The following is a 17,214-nucleotide window of genomic DNA, read 5'->3' on the forward strand; positions in this document are numbered from 1 at the left end:
GCCTCAATTCTATTTGTAACCTGTGTCTCTAGGTTGCTGTGCAGACACAAGTGTTTCCTAGCAAGAATTTGACTGCAGCCCATTGAGAGAGACTCAAAGCTTCAAAATGGACAAAAATACTAAAATATTTTCATTTAATAATTAAGGATGGGCAGAACCACCAGCACATCTTTTAATTATTTTAACACCACTTCATTGGATTTTAATGACCAAAAATTGAATCTATCCTTCCACCTTAAACAAAAATACTACATCTACAATGTACTGCTGCTAAAACTTGAGTTTTAAGTATTGATGAAAAGAGTTTCTAAGAACAAACACTATTTAAAAAATATTTTAGTACAGGTACATGCACGTGAGTGCACTCTCTCTCTCGCGCGCGCGCGCACACACACACACACACACCTGTTTCAGAATAAAATATACAAAACTAAGATTGGTAGCATAATACTTTATTATGGAACACTCCAAAATTTAAGTCGAGAGAGGTGAAGTTTCATCTGTGAGCAAATGGCAGAGTTTACCAGTAGAGATATTGACAGCCATGCAATACTTTTACTTCGGAAATACCAGAGATGACATTTCACAATATACACCATTTAGGGGCCATGAAAGGTCTGCAGATTGCAAGGATTGTACTTTTTAAATTAATGAACTATACACATCATTCTGGTATATAAAGCCTCTTATCTGCAAATTTACACAATCCAGAGAAGCAGAAGGTTCTCTAATATTATCACGTCCACGGGCTTTGAATACAGACTGAAAAAAAAAGTCTCCAATTATAAACTGTCCATGTATCTTCCTATAATCAGGATCCTCACTTCGAAATGAAAGGAACTAAACTTAATTAGAGAAAACGTGGCAGGAGTTAGTTTCACCTTACTGGGAAAAGACTTACCCAGAATGTGATCTCAAAATAGCAAAAAAAGGTGTGCTATTTATTTTTAGAAGTCAACGTAGATTTTATCCGAGCGTACAGGGTTGGTAGAAGTAGTTACAGATTTGAACCTGAAATTGCATGCTTTATGTACAGCCAAATCTATAAATAAAAACTAGTTTGAATTTCCCATTCTCCAGGAATGAAGCAAAGCTCTGGATTGCTCCATGGTTTTCAAACAAGTCAGACATTTTGGCTATATTCTCTCTAAAGAGAGAATATATATTAAGTGTAAACAAATCAACAATTTATTCTCAATTCAAGAAGAAAACTTCCCGATGCACGCACCTGATAACACACTGGAAGTTATGGTTTCCTGAAACTTTTTTCTATATAAATCAAATCTGCTTATATAGTTCTAATATACACAAAGATAATCGTTTGTACAAAATTATGGCAAAAGCTGATATGAATAGCGCACGTACTACTTAAACTGCATTTTTGAACACCGAATGTATATGAATACAAAAGGCGTACACCTTAATTTTTTTTTCAGACAAACATTCTGGCTGTCACAATATGGCACTAGATTTTGCCATATGGTAGCAACCTGTAATAATCAGGACCTATTGTTTCCATAGGAAACACTGGCGGCTAGAAGAGAGATCATGATGATCTGATAGAACAAGGTAATACTATCTCCCTGTAATACAGAAGACCAGATAGACTACAACCTGTGATAAAGCAGGAGTTATTGTTTCCACTGGAAACACTGGCAGCCAGAAGTGACAAATCATAACAATCTACCAGAAAACAGTTGTGTGTAACAGCTCAGAGAAGAACAATGAACTGGATTAAGCAGAGGATAAATGTAAGAGTAGAGAGCAGGAAAGTTGAGGGGGGGGGGGGGAAATCAGCCAGAGAACAAAACTTCTCAATGAAGTGGTTACCATTCCTGTCCATGGAATTACCCAAAATTAGAGCACACAAAGCAAATGTCTTTCCCCTGATGCACACATCTTACTCCAAATGTAATACCTGTGTATTTAACAATAGAAAAGGAGAGAAATTTGAGACCAAAACATTGAGGGGGGGGGACTCTCTCCAGTAAGGACTGAAGCATAATACTCTTTATTTTGGCTCATGTCCCCCCTAAATAGTAGTTATAAAGTGTACAATACTACCTGATTATTTTTCTGACTGGAAATATTAAAAGTTTCATATGGAAATCAAAATATTTTTGCTAGCAGTTTCCAAAATGTCTTGAAACAGTCGCACTTCAGAGACACCAGATTCGATCACTATTATTGTCAACCAAGACAATGTTGAAAAAGCTGAAACAATGGAGGAGAGTCCAAACAACTGAAATTTCCACTTTGACAAAGGCATCACATTAGCAATTCATTTGGACACATGCTCTTGCTTTCATCAGCTGCATCATTCTGCTTCTCACTTTTGTAGCTGGAAAGGAACAAGTTTTCTATCTGAGTCAAGAATTCTTCAGCAATGAAGCAGTTGGTTACCTTGCCCAGAGTCTTCCTCATGCACTCCAAAAGCTGGTTTAAAAAAGAAAAGTAGTATTTTCAAATTCAGAAACCAAGTCAAGAAGGAAGAAACCCCCAGAGAAGCAGTAGTTGATAAATACTCTAAGAATAAACCTTAATTCATTAGCAGGTTTGCAGACTGCAATTTAAAGCATATATAGGACTTTTCCTAGCAAAACAGACCAGTGATTCCCTTATTTACAGGTCCTGACTCTTAACAGCTGCCTGCTGTTCCTTTGGAGGAAAGCAAAACATAGCTTTATGCCATGAAGAAAAATTCTTCATGCTCTCAGTTGGCAATCAGCTTGTGCTAAAACGTTCGGCTATGAAGTACAAGGCTAAAATAATCTCATTGGCAGTAAAGGATATATATTCTACAGAAAATATACAATGCACAAGAGTCATTTGAATTTAACTAATGTATAATTTGTGGTTAAGATCTTTCTATCAGTTCAGTTTGTTCATAACCTACTTAAATTTACAAGTAATGTCGGGAGAAAAATAAGGGTATACAATTATTGTGTATGTCTGCTGTTTATGTGCTTTTTCGCTTTGGGCAAATTTTCTGTCTTGTTTGTGCAATTAATGTTACAGCTTTAGTTATTTAAAATGTCATAAAGATGATTACATGGACTGGAAAATTAAAAATCTCACTTATGCATGCAAAACATGGTGCAACACCACTTTAAAACGGCAGAACGAAGATGTAGGAGTTTATTCTTCTCTCAACACGCATAAAATTCTTGCTGATCCTAACAGCAGTCAAACACAGAAAAGACCACAATTTGCTCTTTTCCTATTACCAACTTAAAGTCAATACTTTAAATATGGCTTTAATCATTGACCTGAACCTCAGCAATAAACAGCAAGTTTGGAAATATCAAGTCAACCTCATTCTCGTTATAGTAAAATAGAGCTGCTTATTTATTTATTGCAACTGGCCTAAAGCTGTGACTTCCTGGTTACAACTTAAGATGGTTTAAGGTAACTCAAAGTAATATTTTTAAAAGTCAAAATACTTACTTTCTGCAAACAGGTCAGGTCAGAATCTCTGTGAAAGATTTTAGCCATGGGGACACTACTGTTGGAAGAAATACAAGATCACTGGATCATACATAAAAGTTGCAATTTAGCTCATCTTAAAAGCAATGCTGTAAGCCAGTGGTGCTCAAACTTTTTAAAATGTTTTTTACTGTGTCTGATCCCTCCACAGGCAGGATCTGGCAGGGCCCCATCCAGCCAGTCAGAGGGGGAAGGGGGGCAGAGCCTGGCCCCAATCCAGCTGCATGGTGGAAGGGGGCTTGGTCCTGCTCCAACGTGGCTCTATGGTGGGGAGGGGCTGTGTCCCAGCCCCTATCTAGTCCCGTGAGTCAGGACGGGGCAGGGGCGGCCCACAATGGCCTATGGGAGGAAAGGTGCATGGCCCAGCCCTGCAGGGAGAAGGGGGTGCAGCCCAGCCCAACCTGGCTACGAAGGAAAGGGGGCATGGAATGGCTCCAATCTGGCTGTGTGGGGGAGGGTCCTGGCCCCCCCCTGCTGGGTTTGTAATTTTGCGGGGGGGGGGGGGGGGGGGGGAGGGGGGCCATCCATGCCCTTGCAGCTGCAGAGGCAGGGGTGGAGAATGGCAGGACTGCCCTTGCTCCCCAGCAGCCAAATTTCCCACCGTGTTGGGAGCCCTGCAGGCTGGAATCCAAGGCTCCGTGGGCCACGTTTGGCCTGTGGACGGTAATTTGAGCACCCACCCCTGTTATCAGCAGTCACACACCTATGTGAAAGCCGGTATTTTTCGATGATCCATCTTGTTTTTTCAAACACTAATTCCCACTGAGGTTCATCCAACATCTGCTGTATTTCAAACTTGTAGGGGAGACCTGTAATCCATTAAAATAAGATCATCATTTTTTTCTTTTACATCCAGCACTCTCTTTAAACCTGGAAGCAATATTCTCTCTTTCAACTGTCCATTCTTTACTTAGGCTTGTTATTGCAAATAACTTGGAAACCTGGTAGCTGCAAATACTAAAGAGTTAGAGACATCAAGAAATAGTTTAGGCTCTAAATTTAAATTCAGCAGAAAACTGAACGCTGACAGATTATAACAAATATATTTTATTTTGAATTAAACCTTGCCACACAGACTGACAAAATGAAAAATTCTGAGAAAGGAAAACTGCAAAACTAAGTAAACGTTATAATTTAAATTGCCAATTTCCCATACTTAAGTTATATGTCTTATACCTTTGCCAGTGTCTCAGTGGCATATATAGAGAGTATAAAACCAAAAAAACCCCCCATCAACATTTAGTTTCTTTTGCTATGTAAGATTGTCAGTATAGTGACACTACTCTAAATTTAGGGGAGGTGGGTCTTGATATCTTTGAAGGCACCAGAAATATGATGCCTTTAAAAATATCCAGAAAAAAAAAATCAGTTTTAAAGCATGTATTCAAATTACTGAGGTTATATGTAAAAGATTAGCAAATGAAGGTAGTGACCTATAAAGAACGGAGGAGACTTATTAGTAGGCCACATGTCCAAAAAGAAAGAAGATAAATTCCAGAGAAAAAAATCATTAAATTCAAGTCTTCTCAAAACCATAAGAATATAATGATCTGATTCACCTGCTTTCTGTCAACACCTTGAAAGATAAAAGACAACTGTTACAATTTACTAGCTGAAAATATTGCAGATATGAAAAATGTTCAAACCAGTGCAAAGTGGATTTTCAACAGTAGGATAACGCATAATTAAAACACCTATGATGGATGAGGAACTCCAATTTCTGTTCATTGGCTTTGAAATGAAATTACTTTCCCTGCTTTACAGAGGCTACAAGCAGAGTTAAATGTGGAAAACTTCAGTTATTAGAGAACTTTCACTGACCCATGTGGAATCAGTCAATGAAGTTCCATAAATTACTTCAAAAATATATTATGTACCAAATTTTGTGATTTTTAAATTAACACAGGAGTCGTTTTTTCTTTAAAATAACCATCTATGTTTGGGATTTCCATCTCCATTGTTAACATTCTGTAAATTCCTTATAATTAAACTTCCAAAAGGCTAGCAAATAACACTCTGGATGAAGGTTATTGCTTCCTGCACCAATCTGCCACGTGAAGCTATCTACCGAATCATCTGAGAAATGGAAGAGAACTACTGAGGCCAAGCAGCCTAAACAAGTACTTTAACTCTAAGTCACAAGAAAGTCAAGGTGGCAGGACTGTGCCAGGTAAGACTGTCAGCAGAGTAATCAAGGATCACCAAGTGATCCACACTCTGCCCAGAGTACTCAGGAAGTGTCCAGGTAGACTATTTGTTTCCCTTAAAGATGTCAGTATGCAGTCAGGAAGACAGCCGTACACCTTTTTACATTTGGTAGTGTTTCTGCACATCCATGAAGGTACCGAACTATTCATTTTTAAGTGAAAATTAAGATTACAAAAATAACTAATAATTTAAATGGCTTCCATTATCTGGAAAATTTGCTAGCTTCAAAGATCAAAGGGACTTTAAGCCTAGTTTAAATGTATAATGTTAAATCCAAAAGCATTAAGAGACCTGTAGAAAGGGGCATAGGTTCAGATACTTACGGTAGGAGCCATCAGAACTAATCTCATCACTAATAACGAGACAAGTAATTTGGGAATATGGAAGTGGATTATTTCTGTTATAAGGACTTATGATCATTCCAATGAACATTGCACCACCTCTGGAGAAATAACTCTAAAGAAAAAAGGGGAAAAAAAATAACTACTTAATACTTTCTAAATGCAGTATAAATAATTATTATTGTTATTTATTTAGACACACACACAGTATGGGTCTGACCATAAACTGAATGGAAGGCCTGGTGGTACCACTCATGGTGGGGTAGGTCCTATAAAATACCATAATGTTGCAACCTCCAGACCAAGGTGAGTACAGGGTGCCTCAAAACCCTAGCCTCCATTGCCTTGTGAGTAACTCCTAGGTTGGAGAAAGGCTAAGGGACATCACCTTGACAGAAACATGCCATTTCTGAGACACCAGGCAGTCAGCAACAGTTCTTTTCTTATCTGTTGCTCTCGGGCAGAAGCTACAACCATTGAGGCACTGAACATCTGGACTTGGTCTGGCCTTTGGATGCTGTCTCAATGGTCTGAAGGGGAGATGGTAAGTTTTGGACAGCCTCCATTCCTCCATACTCTTGCCTCAGCATACGTGTCAAAGGTCTTGGTGCGATGGTTGCAGGACTATGTGCGAGCAGATTCATCAGGCACCTAGCTAGACTGTATGCATACACCATGATCCAGAGGACAGATGGTTGCCTGCCTGCCTGCCTGCCTGCCTGCCTACACACACACACACACACACACACACACAGTACAAGGTAGGAGCACTGGTATACCCTTAAAAATCTGAAAGACCGATGAAATCATGCATATGTAAAAATGTAGCCTGTATTTACCCTCATTTTATTACTCAACTTCAATTAAATGAACAATCCTAGTGCCCTGAAAGCCACAAATCAGTGTACAACCTAAACAGTTTCCAAATGTGCAAGCCATATCCATTATTGTATTGATGCATATTAAATAATAGATACATTTTAAAATATGCACAGAATACCTACCTGATATTTAGCTTGAGTATCAATATCTCGGATTGAAGGATTAGGGTCAAAGGCAGGGTGAGAGTGATACCACCCAATAACACTGTATCCTCTAACAGCCAACGTTTCTGAAGCCTGCGTTTGAGATACTGGATCCATCTCGCACTGTAGTCCCGTACTTAGGCTATTGCATGGTTCAGCTGCACAAATCTGTAAACAACATCCCCATATGCATAAATGGGAACAAGAGGCACATTTAAATCCAATCAGTGTTAAGCACTAGATTTCTTAGGGAAGAGGAGGAGAACAGACAACTAGGTATTCTGTAAATTAATTAAAAATGCAAAGGAGCATAAGAGTGATGTTGTAGCCATAAAGAGCCAGAAATTATACAAGAGGCAAGGGTTTCTTAGAGTGATATCTTTTATTGGACCACCTGTGTAAATGGGATAGGAAATAGATAAGCTTTTGAATGCAAGACATTCTGATATACATTATAGCTATCCCATCTAACTGGCTGGTCCAATAAAAGAAATTACTATAAAATATCCTTGCCTCAAAAATTCATGTAATTTCAAGATTACAAAAACTGACTTCTGAATTTCAAATCTGTTTTAAAACTAAGTTCAGTAATCTGTGGAATGCTACTTCCTGTATAGATGCAAATAACAGGTACTGTTAAACACAAAGAAATTTAACCTATTCTTTTAATAAAATGAAAAAGAAATATAACATAAAAACTTACTTCAACAATTCTATCAGCCTCAGAGTATCTTCCTCCTAACAAGCCTATTACTTCTGCCATAGAAACATGCGAGTGCTGAAGATACAATAAAAAAGCATTATTTATAATATTTGTTAACCATTTTTAGTAATTGCTCCTATCTTGGATTTTCATAATTAAATATTCTTTATAATTATAATACATATGTTGCTTAATAAGGTTGAGAAAAAAATTGAACAATGACTAGTGTAATATAAAGCTAATAAGTAAAGATATCTTTGTTAGGCATGCATGTGTTTTGTATACAATACAACCCCATGGGAGTGAGGAAAAAAAAATTCAATAAAGAGGATGTTCACTATAATGGCAACAGTCAATTTGCTCATCCTAATGAAAAACTTGGTTCCTGCCATTGGGAGAGTTCATGTAAGGCATGCTCTGTAATAATGAGGCTGTACCATATCTACCAATGCACAATGTTCCTACTTGGAGAAATCATCACTTCTAAAAAACAGAAACACTGTGTTGTAAGTGGGCAGACTGGAAATGGCTGGCATAAAAGAAAATATGCCAGTATCGAACTTCTAGATTACAAGGCAAACAGAAAAATGATCCCAAGGATGCAGTACACATTGAAGAGGCGTCTATTTTGCAGCCACTGCCCGTACAGAAGATGAAGACTGTGAGAAGTAGGGATATGACTAAGGTTTGCCACTGCTTTTATTGCAAGTCAATGATCAGACTCAGCTGACTTCAGTTGAAAACAGAGTGGGCACTAACAGCCACTCATGCTGGTAGATGATTTGCAGAAGCATTACACACAACTGTAAAGAGACATGCAGCAATTTCCAGTTTCTTCAATAGCAAACTATTGGTTTTAGCACTGAATGGGAAGGAAGTTAGCTGGAGAAAATTAGGAAATACCAAAACATCTATCACGGTTCATTGTAAACAATGATAAATCCTTACCAAGTCCATTATTAGAAGTGCTTCTGAAGCCACTTTCACCTGAAATGGTTCCTGAAACAATATACGTGATCATGAGTATAAAATAGATAGCTTAGGAAAATGCAGAAATGTTCCTAATTTTCCCTTAATATATACATACCTGTTTTTCTGCAGTGAACAAACAACAAGGTATCAGCTGAAAGGGATCAAAGGAACTGTAAAATGAAAGAAAATCTCAAAAAAGGCAGGAATGTTAGCAGCACTGTCTTTAGATGAATATTATTACCTCCCTGACATGGTAGGCATAATCTGAATTCTTTTACCAGTGAAATTGCTCATCACCTGAATGACTGTTTAGTTACTGTAACCTCGCTTCCCACACAGGAATGATGTGGCAAATTTTGTAATTTATATTTGCAGCATAAATTTTCCTTAAAAATCCAGACTCTAAAGCAGACTTCATATCAGTGGGTCTCAACCGGGGTCCTGAGTACCCCAGGGGGCTTCAAGATCCTTGGTCACATAAACCTAACGGGCTTCCTGGTCTGGCCTTGCACATCTCCTGGAATCTGGGGTACTGCTAAATTCAGAAATGTTATGGAGAGGTGCTTTAAGTCTAAAAAAGGCTGAGAACCACTACTTTATAATATACACAGTAATAATTTACATCCCAAATTGTGGAATGTGTACAAGCTTACTAATATTACCTTTATCCAAAAGGGGTATTATAGACACACAGATCTAAAAAGAAAAACCTTTTCATCTGTCTTGATCCTTTAGAAGGCTTTGCAGGTTTAAGTTTCTCCTCCTCTCTTCTTCTGGCTAGCTCTTCAGCAGAGAGATGCTAAAAAAAAAATTCATCTCAATTATATAGTGCCTCAGTCAGGATTGCTAGGCGAGCTCAACACATTTCTGTATCTCAAAACACAGAATAGTTTCACCGTGCCACGTTTGTAATTTTGGTATTGTACCTACACTGAAACAGCATATATCATGTGACAACAGCAACAGAGGCATTAAACAGCTTCAGCTGGCAGAAGATGCAAGACATGCTTCCTATCATCTATTGATTAATCTAACCCAGGTTTGAGCAAATAGCAGGCATTTTTTATATATACACGAGGCAAACATAACAGTTAAAGTCATAAGAACAGTTTTCACTATAATCCAGCTGGGCAAAAAAAATTACACTTTCACATTTTGTCTCTGTCCAAAGAGAATTCTTGGTTCCCGTGTTATGTCTTATATGACATTCAAAGTCATTCAAACATTTAGACTAAGTACAGACATTCAAAAAACCCCTTGCAAAACTCTACTGCACTTTTCTTAAAGTGGTATAAGAGTGGGAGCGAACTGAACAGAGGTTTGCTCTTCAGTGTTGGGGGCGGGGGGGAACCAGAGCCTTCTGACCATACTGACTGAGGTCAGCAGGCGGGGGGATGCTCTCACACCTCCCAGAAGACTGCCAGTGTGGCCCCTCTCCCCAGCACTGCCACCCTGTCAGCAATCTGGGGGGGGAACCATGCAGCACAGACTTCCTCCCCACCCCACCCCACCCCACCCTCCTGACAGCTGTAGTATAGGGCTACCCAACACAGCAAAAAGCTGAGCTGGGAACTGGGGGTGAGGGACTGGGGGGGACCCATGCAGCACAGACTCCCTCCCCACCCCACCCCAACCTCCTGACAGCTGTAGTATAGGGCTACCCAACACAGCAAAAAGCTGAGCTGGGAACTGGGGGTGAGGGAAGGCAGCCTTCTTGCCCCACAGACCCGGCACAAGCCCTCCCCCTTCCCCAAAACCAGCAATCTAGAGGGGCCAACATAGCACAGGTGCTCTGTTCCCCCATCCCTCACCCAGCTGTGCAGAGAGGAGACAGAGCTTTTTTTGTCTCCTCTCTGTGACAGCCCAGAGGTGGGGCTACGCCAGTGCTTGCCTGGAGCAGATGAGCACTGGCCAAATCTAGCAAACCACGCAACAAGGGACCCCTGGGATGCTAGGGGAATGTGACCTACCTTGACTCAAGATGGGATGCGATACAGACATTCAAAAATGCTCTAAAGTAAAGCGCTTTAGTCTGATACCACATCCATCCAGGGCTAACTCAGAGCAAGATCCGCCATTTTTAAAGCACTTTATTTTTCATGAATGTCTGTTCCGTTACAACTGTAAAGCACTTTTTGCATGCTTAGCATGCGATAAGAATAACGTTTATAACTAGCCTGAATTGTTAGAAAGCAGTTTAGAAATTCTGAAGTTGAATGCAAAATACTTTTCCACGCAGGAAGACTTGGATAATGTGTAGTTTATGCAGTCACTGTAGAATTAGCTCAGTAAGAGCATGCATGCACAAGAGACATTTCTCTGTATAGTTAAAACTGGCTTTGATATTAAGGAACAGTTAAATATTTTAGTATCATCTGCACTGGAAAGTACTTCTGAACTCAGGAAAACTTAAAGAGTTTTGGCTCTCTTAAGACAGGAGTGTTCAACCACCAGTCCGCAGGCCAGACTGGCTTGTGGGCTTGTGCCATGCAACCCACTGGGCTCCCCATACATTTGGAAGGTCAGTAGTGGGAAACTGGTTACCACTCTCTCCCACTGTCAAATTTCCAGCCCCATGGGAAGCCTTGGGCCCTGCAAGCTGAATTAGGTGCCTGATCCCAGCATGATGTTGGTAGAATAGTTAAATCCTTCATAAAGTGTCAGGTGTGGGCAGCATCAGACCTCCAGGACCCAATCCCAGTATGCTGGGGCAGGAGGGGGGCAGTGTCAGGTCCCCAGAAGACAATCTCAGGAGGAAGGGGGTGGCACCAAACTCCCGGGGACAGGAAGGGGTAGTGCTGAGCCTTGAACCCAATCTCAGCACACTGGAGCAGGAGGGGGTAATGCCAAGCCTCTAGAGAAAAATACCAGTACATGGGAGTGGGAGGGAGTGGTACCAGGTCCTTGGAACCCAATCCTATGGGAACGGAGCAGTGCCAAGCCCCCAGGGCCCAATCCTGATATGTGGGTACATGGACCAGCACCACCCCATTCATCTGTCCCACAAAGCCAAAAGGTTGAGCACTGCTATCTTAAGACAACTCAAGGTGGTGCTAGCATTAGCACTGCTGCTTAAAAGTTAAACTATTTGTCTACATTCTTGACCTAGGGGAATAAGTAAAGGGCTGGAAACCCAAAAGGCCTAAGTTTTACTCTCACTCCTATAACTGATTTGCCTTACTAGGCTGCAGTCAACATCTGCTTGCACCAACAGTGAAGAGCAACAGTTGTTAGCTAGCAACATTTTCCTTACCATGTGTTCAGATGACTTTCCCTATAACACCAGCAGCTGCTTATGAACATAATATGGTGACACCATCATGCTATTTACAAGCATCCACTGTAAAAAAAAGACGCCTGGTCTTTCAACAGCTGGGTCAATGACTAAATAAAATTGGAGGGCTCCTGGGTATGTCACCAATGTGTCGATTCTCCCCCACGTTAAGCACACAGTCTTCCTTCTATAAAAGCCTATCTTAAAGCTAAAAAAACCCAGGGAAAAGGGCAGAGCTGGTCAGCTTCTCACTCACCACCCCTCTCATTCTCGTGCAACATATTAATATCAGTTTGCAATGAAAGGATATTACACAAAGCCACGGTCTTCAGACTGTCATGACCCGAAGGCATGATTTTGTGTGTGCTTCGGCATCAAAATTATCCCTGCCAAGTTGCAGCTTCATTGCACAGGAGAGTTTCCTGTTGCAGAGGAAAACCCCGGTGCAGGGACGAGTTTCCCGCCTTTCTGCAGCTTCTTTTGCAGAGTGCATTGTTCAAGTTGCAAGAGGAATGCACGGTGCAAAAGAGTTCCCGCCACCAGTATGCAAATTCGTTCCCCGCTATTGGCTAGTTTTAAATTATTCCCACGTGGCGGCTAGCAATTGGCCTGTTAGCCGTATAAGAGGCTTGAGCAGTTTCCGCCCAAGCCGAAGAGGACTCCATATCCATCTCGTGGGGACTCTGGATACACGGCAGGGTAATAGAGACCCTGTGTGAGATTCAGAGGAGCTTGGCGACCTGATCCATCGCCCACCTCTTCCCGTCTTTAAGCGCAAATTTTATAAGACGTATCTCAGATTCCGATTTTGGTGGTGCGTTCACCCAGGGCATCCGGAGCTCTGTTCCGTGGAGCCTAGCAACCTCCACGAGACCGTCCGTGTTGTCTGTGTCTGTAACCGCTACTCAAGCAAGTTTTCCAGCCTACACCACTGCCATCTCGGTGTAAGTAAACAATCTTTAAAACTACCGCTAAGCATTTGTGCCTAATTCCAGCTCGTCGCCCTCCCTCTCCGATCCAGCGTGCCCGGGCTGCTGGCCACAGCCCGCGTGCAGCACGAAAAAGGGCTCGGGTCACTCCCGGCCCGCACACAGACATGGCTGATATTTTAAAATCCGCACAAGATATAAAAAGAGAAAAAAGAAAAAAGCAAGTCTGACTTGAAATGAAAAGCAACTATTCAGCAGCTGAGAACAAAACTGATGAAATCCTAGAATGAAAAACCGTGTGCCATGCTGTGAAGTCACAACACAAACAGCGTATGGCTGTACACATCTGTGGCATGAACACCTCACACAGAAAAGTACAGTCATTGCTATTAGCCCAACCACCTAAGAATTGGCACAATACTACTTCATAACCACTGCTTCCACAAGATGAGGTCATCTTAATATTTATTACACCAGTGTAGTTTCTTATCCTGTTTGATGAAATTCCATCTGGTCTCAGACTAAACTCTACCAGAACAATTTAAAAATACAAGGGTTACCTCAAAAGTCTGGCCTTCCAAGTCCCTGGCATCACACCAGTTTCCCCAAGGGTCTCGCACGCGCCGTCGTCTTGTACGCTGCAACAAGCCAACAAAAGCCAGGTTAAGCGTCAGGCTGTGCTCTGCCAAACATTGACCTTTACTGAACTTAACCAGCCATAAAACAATAACCAACCACTTAGTGTCTCATGAGCATTTCAAGTACAGTTCTACATTAAAATAATCCCACTGAATAACAAGTTCTTTACTTTGGAGCATACTCAACGCTTGGCAAAACGTCAAGAAATAAATCAGTAAGGATTTTCCATGTTTCTTTTTAAAAAGTACAGCGTGACATCTGAGTAAAGAGCCACAAAACCTAACTAATTCTGACAGCAGCAGAGTTGTAACACAATGATGTGGACAATATAAGGTATAACTATTCCTTGCATATGATAATCTTTCTCTCTCTGCTATGGATTTCCTTTCCTGTGCGCTCCATTTATTGTTAGTGGATTTGATTTAATTTTATTCTACTGATGAATTAAATATATAAGCTGTCTGTACAGCAATATAAAACCATGGCAATATACAAGTTTTACATAAATATCTTGCAAGCCTTTTTATTTAATGAAGCAATAAGTTATTTCTAAAATCTCATATATACTTGGTCATCAGTGTAAAAGCTCTAAATTATTACAGAAACTTGGTCAATTTATACAACGCGTGAATTAGGCATCCTAACATGCCAACAGAAAACTCCAATATTTTCCAGCTAACGCAGGTCTGCAAATTTCACTGGTTTTGAAGGTTCCCTGCAGGAAAGATAAGGAACTTTGGAAACCAACTGCATAATAGAATGGTATTTCACATGCATCTCTCTCTCAGAGACCAACACTACTGCTCAGACAGTCAAATCAACACTCATTTATACAGTGCGTGAATTAGGCATCCTAACAACATGCCAACAGAAAACTCCAATATTCTCCAGCTAACGCAGGTCTGCAAATTTCACTGGTTTTGAAGGTTCCCTGCAGGAAAGATAAGGAACTTTGGAAACCAACTGCATAATAGAATGGTATTTCACATGCATCTCTCTCTCAGAGACCAACACTACTGCTCAGACAGTCAAATCAACACTCCACAAGAGAGAAAGAGATGCCTTGCATGGAAAGTGGAAATCAAAAAACACCCTAACACGGTCACGTGTAGCTTTGTATTTCTGACTTACCATAGACTGCAGACGCTGAGCTAACTGGTATGCTTCTATGGTATCTTTGCCTTCTTTGGATCGTGTTTTATCAGCTGGTTGTGGTCTGTTATATACAGCCTGTTCTGTAAGGATGCAAAAACAGACTCACAGTATGCTTCGGTAACCTTTGAATCAAGTCATGAATTCTCTCGGGTAAAGGTATATACCACACTGAATATAAATCACAATTAAAAGTCTCATTGTTTGATCAGGCAAAAGAATGCTGTCTCAGGAAACCAATCTTAAAGAGGAAAAGGTAGTTTTAACTTGTGAATTTTCTGATATTTTCCAACATCAAACACTGTATCCCATGACACATACCATGATGTATTGTACTATACTTCTCAAGGGGAGCCCTCCACAAAAAAACCCAAAAAACTGTCAGACTCAGGTGAGGATCACGTTCACCCACAAAATGTTGTGCTTCACTTAAACCATCATCAGGTAAGCCACAGATATAATTTACACAGTATCATTTCAATAAAGTATATTTCTCCTAACTCATAAGAAATGGCAAGAAATAACCAGAATCTATATTTAAGGACTGAAGGCATTGTGATAACTTAAAAGTAAAAATTAACCCCCCCCCAACCCTATTTTCTTTGTGAAGATCTATTAATTGAGTATCTCCGACTTAAAAACAAATAGTCTATCGATATATATATATTACAGCAAAGGTGTGATCCCAAAATGGTAGAACCACCTGGTGCAGTCCTACATAAACTTGCACAAAGTCCCTGCCCTCAAAACACTTGCAGGGAATGACAGTGCCCTGAGGTTTAAGTAACAAAAAGTTTATCAACTTTATAAATAATGACTGGCCTTCATGAGGAGTAAATTTAGACAAAAAGACTCTTTTGAAAAGAGGTTTCCCCCATCTTGATTTTACACCTCATCTAAAAGTATAAACTACCTAACCTATAACAGACATTAGCATTTATAAAGGCTAAAGTCCTGAATAGATTCAAAGTAAAATCTTCTTTTTACCACAGCCAAAGTTAACTGCTCCTATTAATTCCAGGTACGTGTGTATTCGACCAATACAGTTAACATCACCGCAGTTCTTCAGGCCTGGGCGTACTGAAGTTTTATTCAGGTATTTGGGTTTACATCTCTCCCTGAAACAAAGCACAGCACATTTTCAAACAAAAAGGAAAGGAAGCAATAAAAATGTAAGAAAAACAGTATGCTTTAACTTTCCTTTGAAGGCATTTAACATTTCTTTATATTCATATATTTGTTTTCTACAGAATAATTAGGACACTCCTGCTACTTGGCACATTTGCCACTCACCCTGACCATTCTAATAGTCGATAACATTTTTTGATGCAAAAATATACATATGAAGCAAGATTGTACAGTATGTGCAACAATATACCAGTCATATAATCCACAAAGAAAAGTTAGTTTCACAGATGTGAAAGTTTATTATGCTTTTTGAACCGTAGGTAGATTCAACTACATGCATACAAAGCAGACATAGCATAAAACAGCTCTCAAAAATTACTAGTGCCAGCAAGTGGTTAATTTATTAACATGAAATGTGTAACCCTGGTAAACCGAACAACTATTCTGTCATGCTCAATATTAATCAATTATTTTACCTATCTTATGCAAACAACTTACAGACAGGAGAGATTCTTGCACATTAATTTGTGACACTAACATTTACCGCTTTTTAAACTGAAATGGGATGTCAATCACATTTTTCTTTAGAAATACAAGAGCTTACAGTTACCCTGGAGCTAGTGCATAAGGCAATAATTAATTTATAAGGCAGCTAAACTGAAGGTGAGAGGAAACAGTAACATTTTAAAGCTTATAAAATTACAAATCAAAATGAAGCCACAGGAGGACAAACCACTTGGTTAAATTATCCTGTCACAGCAATAAATAGGTTCCTTAAAAAGGCTCAAATCAAATGCATTGGCAAATTAATCAAGTGTTTGAGTATTAACTCCATGTTTAGAAAAAAAATAATTAAAAAAATAGTTCTGTTCAATATTTTTTGCTCTAATACAGACCACTCTTGCTATAAATTTAGTCTTCCAGCCTCCTACAGGAGAAGAGGAAAGAATTAATATGCATTAGAGCTCTAAGTAAGGAATGGCTTCAGTGTGAGTAAAATCTGAAGGATAGGACTCAGAAGCCATAAAACGTGCATCAGAAACATGCTCACAGTCTCAGATGCTTCCCCATGAGTTATCCCTGACCATATAATTGTAATGTTGTACATTGATTAATATTGCTCTGTTTTCTCTTCCCTGCCTAATGTATTGCACTGAATACACAAAAATTGGATAAATAACATCATTTGTTTGGCACATGCTTTAAATGCTCCACCATGCTTTAAATGTTTGACTAAAACGTCTCCATAAGAAAATCAGGAAGGCAGAAAGGAGGAGGGGTCATCTGCTTATGACCAGTGCTACTTGTTTCCAATCTTGTGAAAACAGCCAAAACATCACAGCAGTATTCTGCGCCG

The 17,214-nt window shown here is 39.9% G+C and overlaps 1 protein-coding gene across 4 annotated transcripts in view; it reads right to left on the minus strand.

Annotated features, from left to right (window-relative positions):
- Positions 1 to 275: 275 nt before the first annotated feature.
- Positions 276 to 17,214, minus strand: part of MYSM1 (Myb like, SWIRM and MPN domains 1) — a 29,273-nt gene continuing 12,334 nt past the window's right edge. For 2 of the 4 annotated variants that reach the window (XM_014520860.2, XM_025206582.1), the window contains 12 exons: positions 15,717 to 15,847; positions 14,709 to 14,812; positions 13,499 to 13,576; positions 9,446 to 9,534; positions 8,851 to 8,905; positions 8,712 to 8,762; positions 7,764 to 7,838; positions 7,040 to 7,228; positions 6,018 to 6,150; positions 4,190 to 4,295; positions 3,448 to 3,505; positions 277 to 2,436 (listed from right to left, as the gene is read on the minus strand). In XM_014520860.2, the coding sequence (XP_014376346.1) occupies positions 2,269 to 2,436; positions 3,448 to 3,505; positions 4,190 to 4,295; positions 6,018 to 6,150; positions 7,040 to 7,228; positions 7,764 to 7,838; positions 8,712 to 8,762; positions 8,851 to 8,905; positions 9,446 to 9,534; positions 13,499 to 13,576; positions 14,709 to 14,812; positions 15,717 to 15,847 (1,237 nt within the window). In that variant the 3' untranslated portion in view covers positions 277 to 2,268. Of the gene's footprint in view, positions 2,437 to 3,447; positions 3,506 to 4,189; positions 4,296 to 6,017; positions 6,151 to 7,039; positions 7,229 to 7,763; positions 7,839 to 8,711; positions 8,763 to 8,850; positions 8,906 to 9,445; positions 9,535 to 13,498; positions 13,577 to 14,708; positions 14,813 to 15,716; positions 15,848 to 17,214 lie in introns of all 4 variants that reach the window. The other 2 variants (XM_014520862.2, XM_014520861.2) reach the window with 2 other exon arrangements.

The sequence above is a fragment of the Alligator sinensis genome, unplaced genomic scaffold (assembly GCF_000455745.1).
Source record: "Alligator sinensis unplaced genomic scaffold, ASM45574v1 scaffold941_1, whole genome shotgun sequence".
Lineage (NCBI taxonomy): Eukaryota > Metazoa > Chordata > Crocodylia > Alligatoridae > Alligator > Alligator sinensis.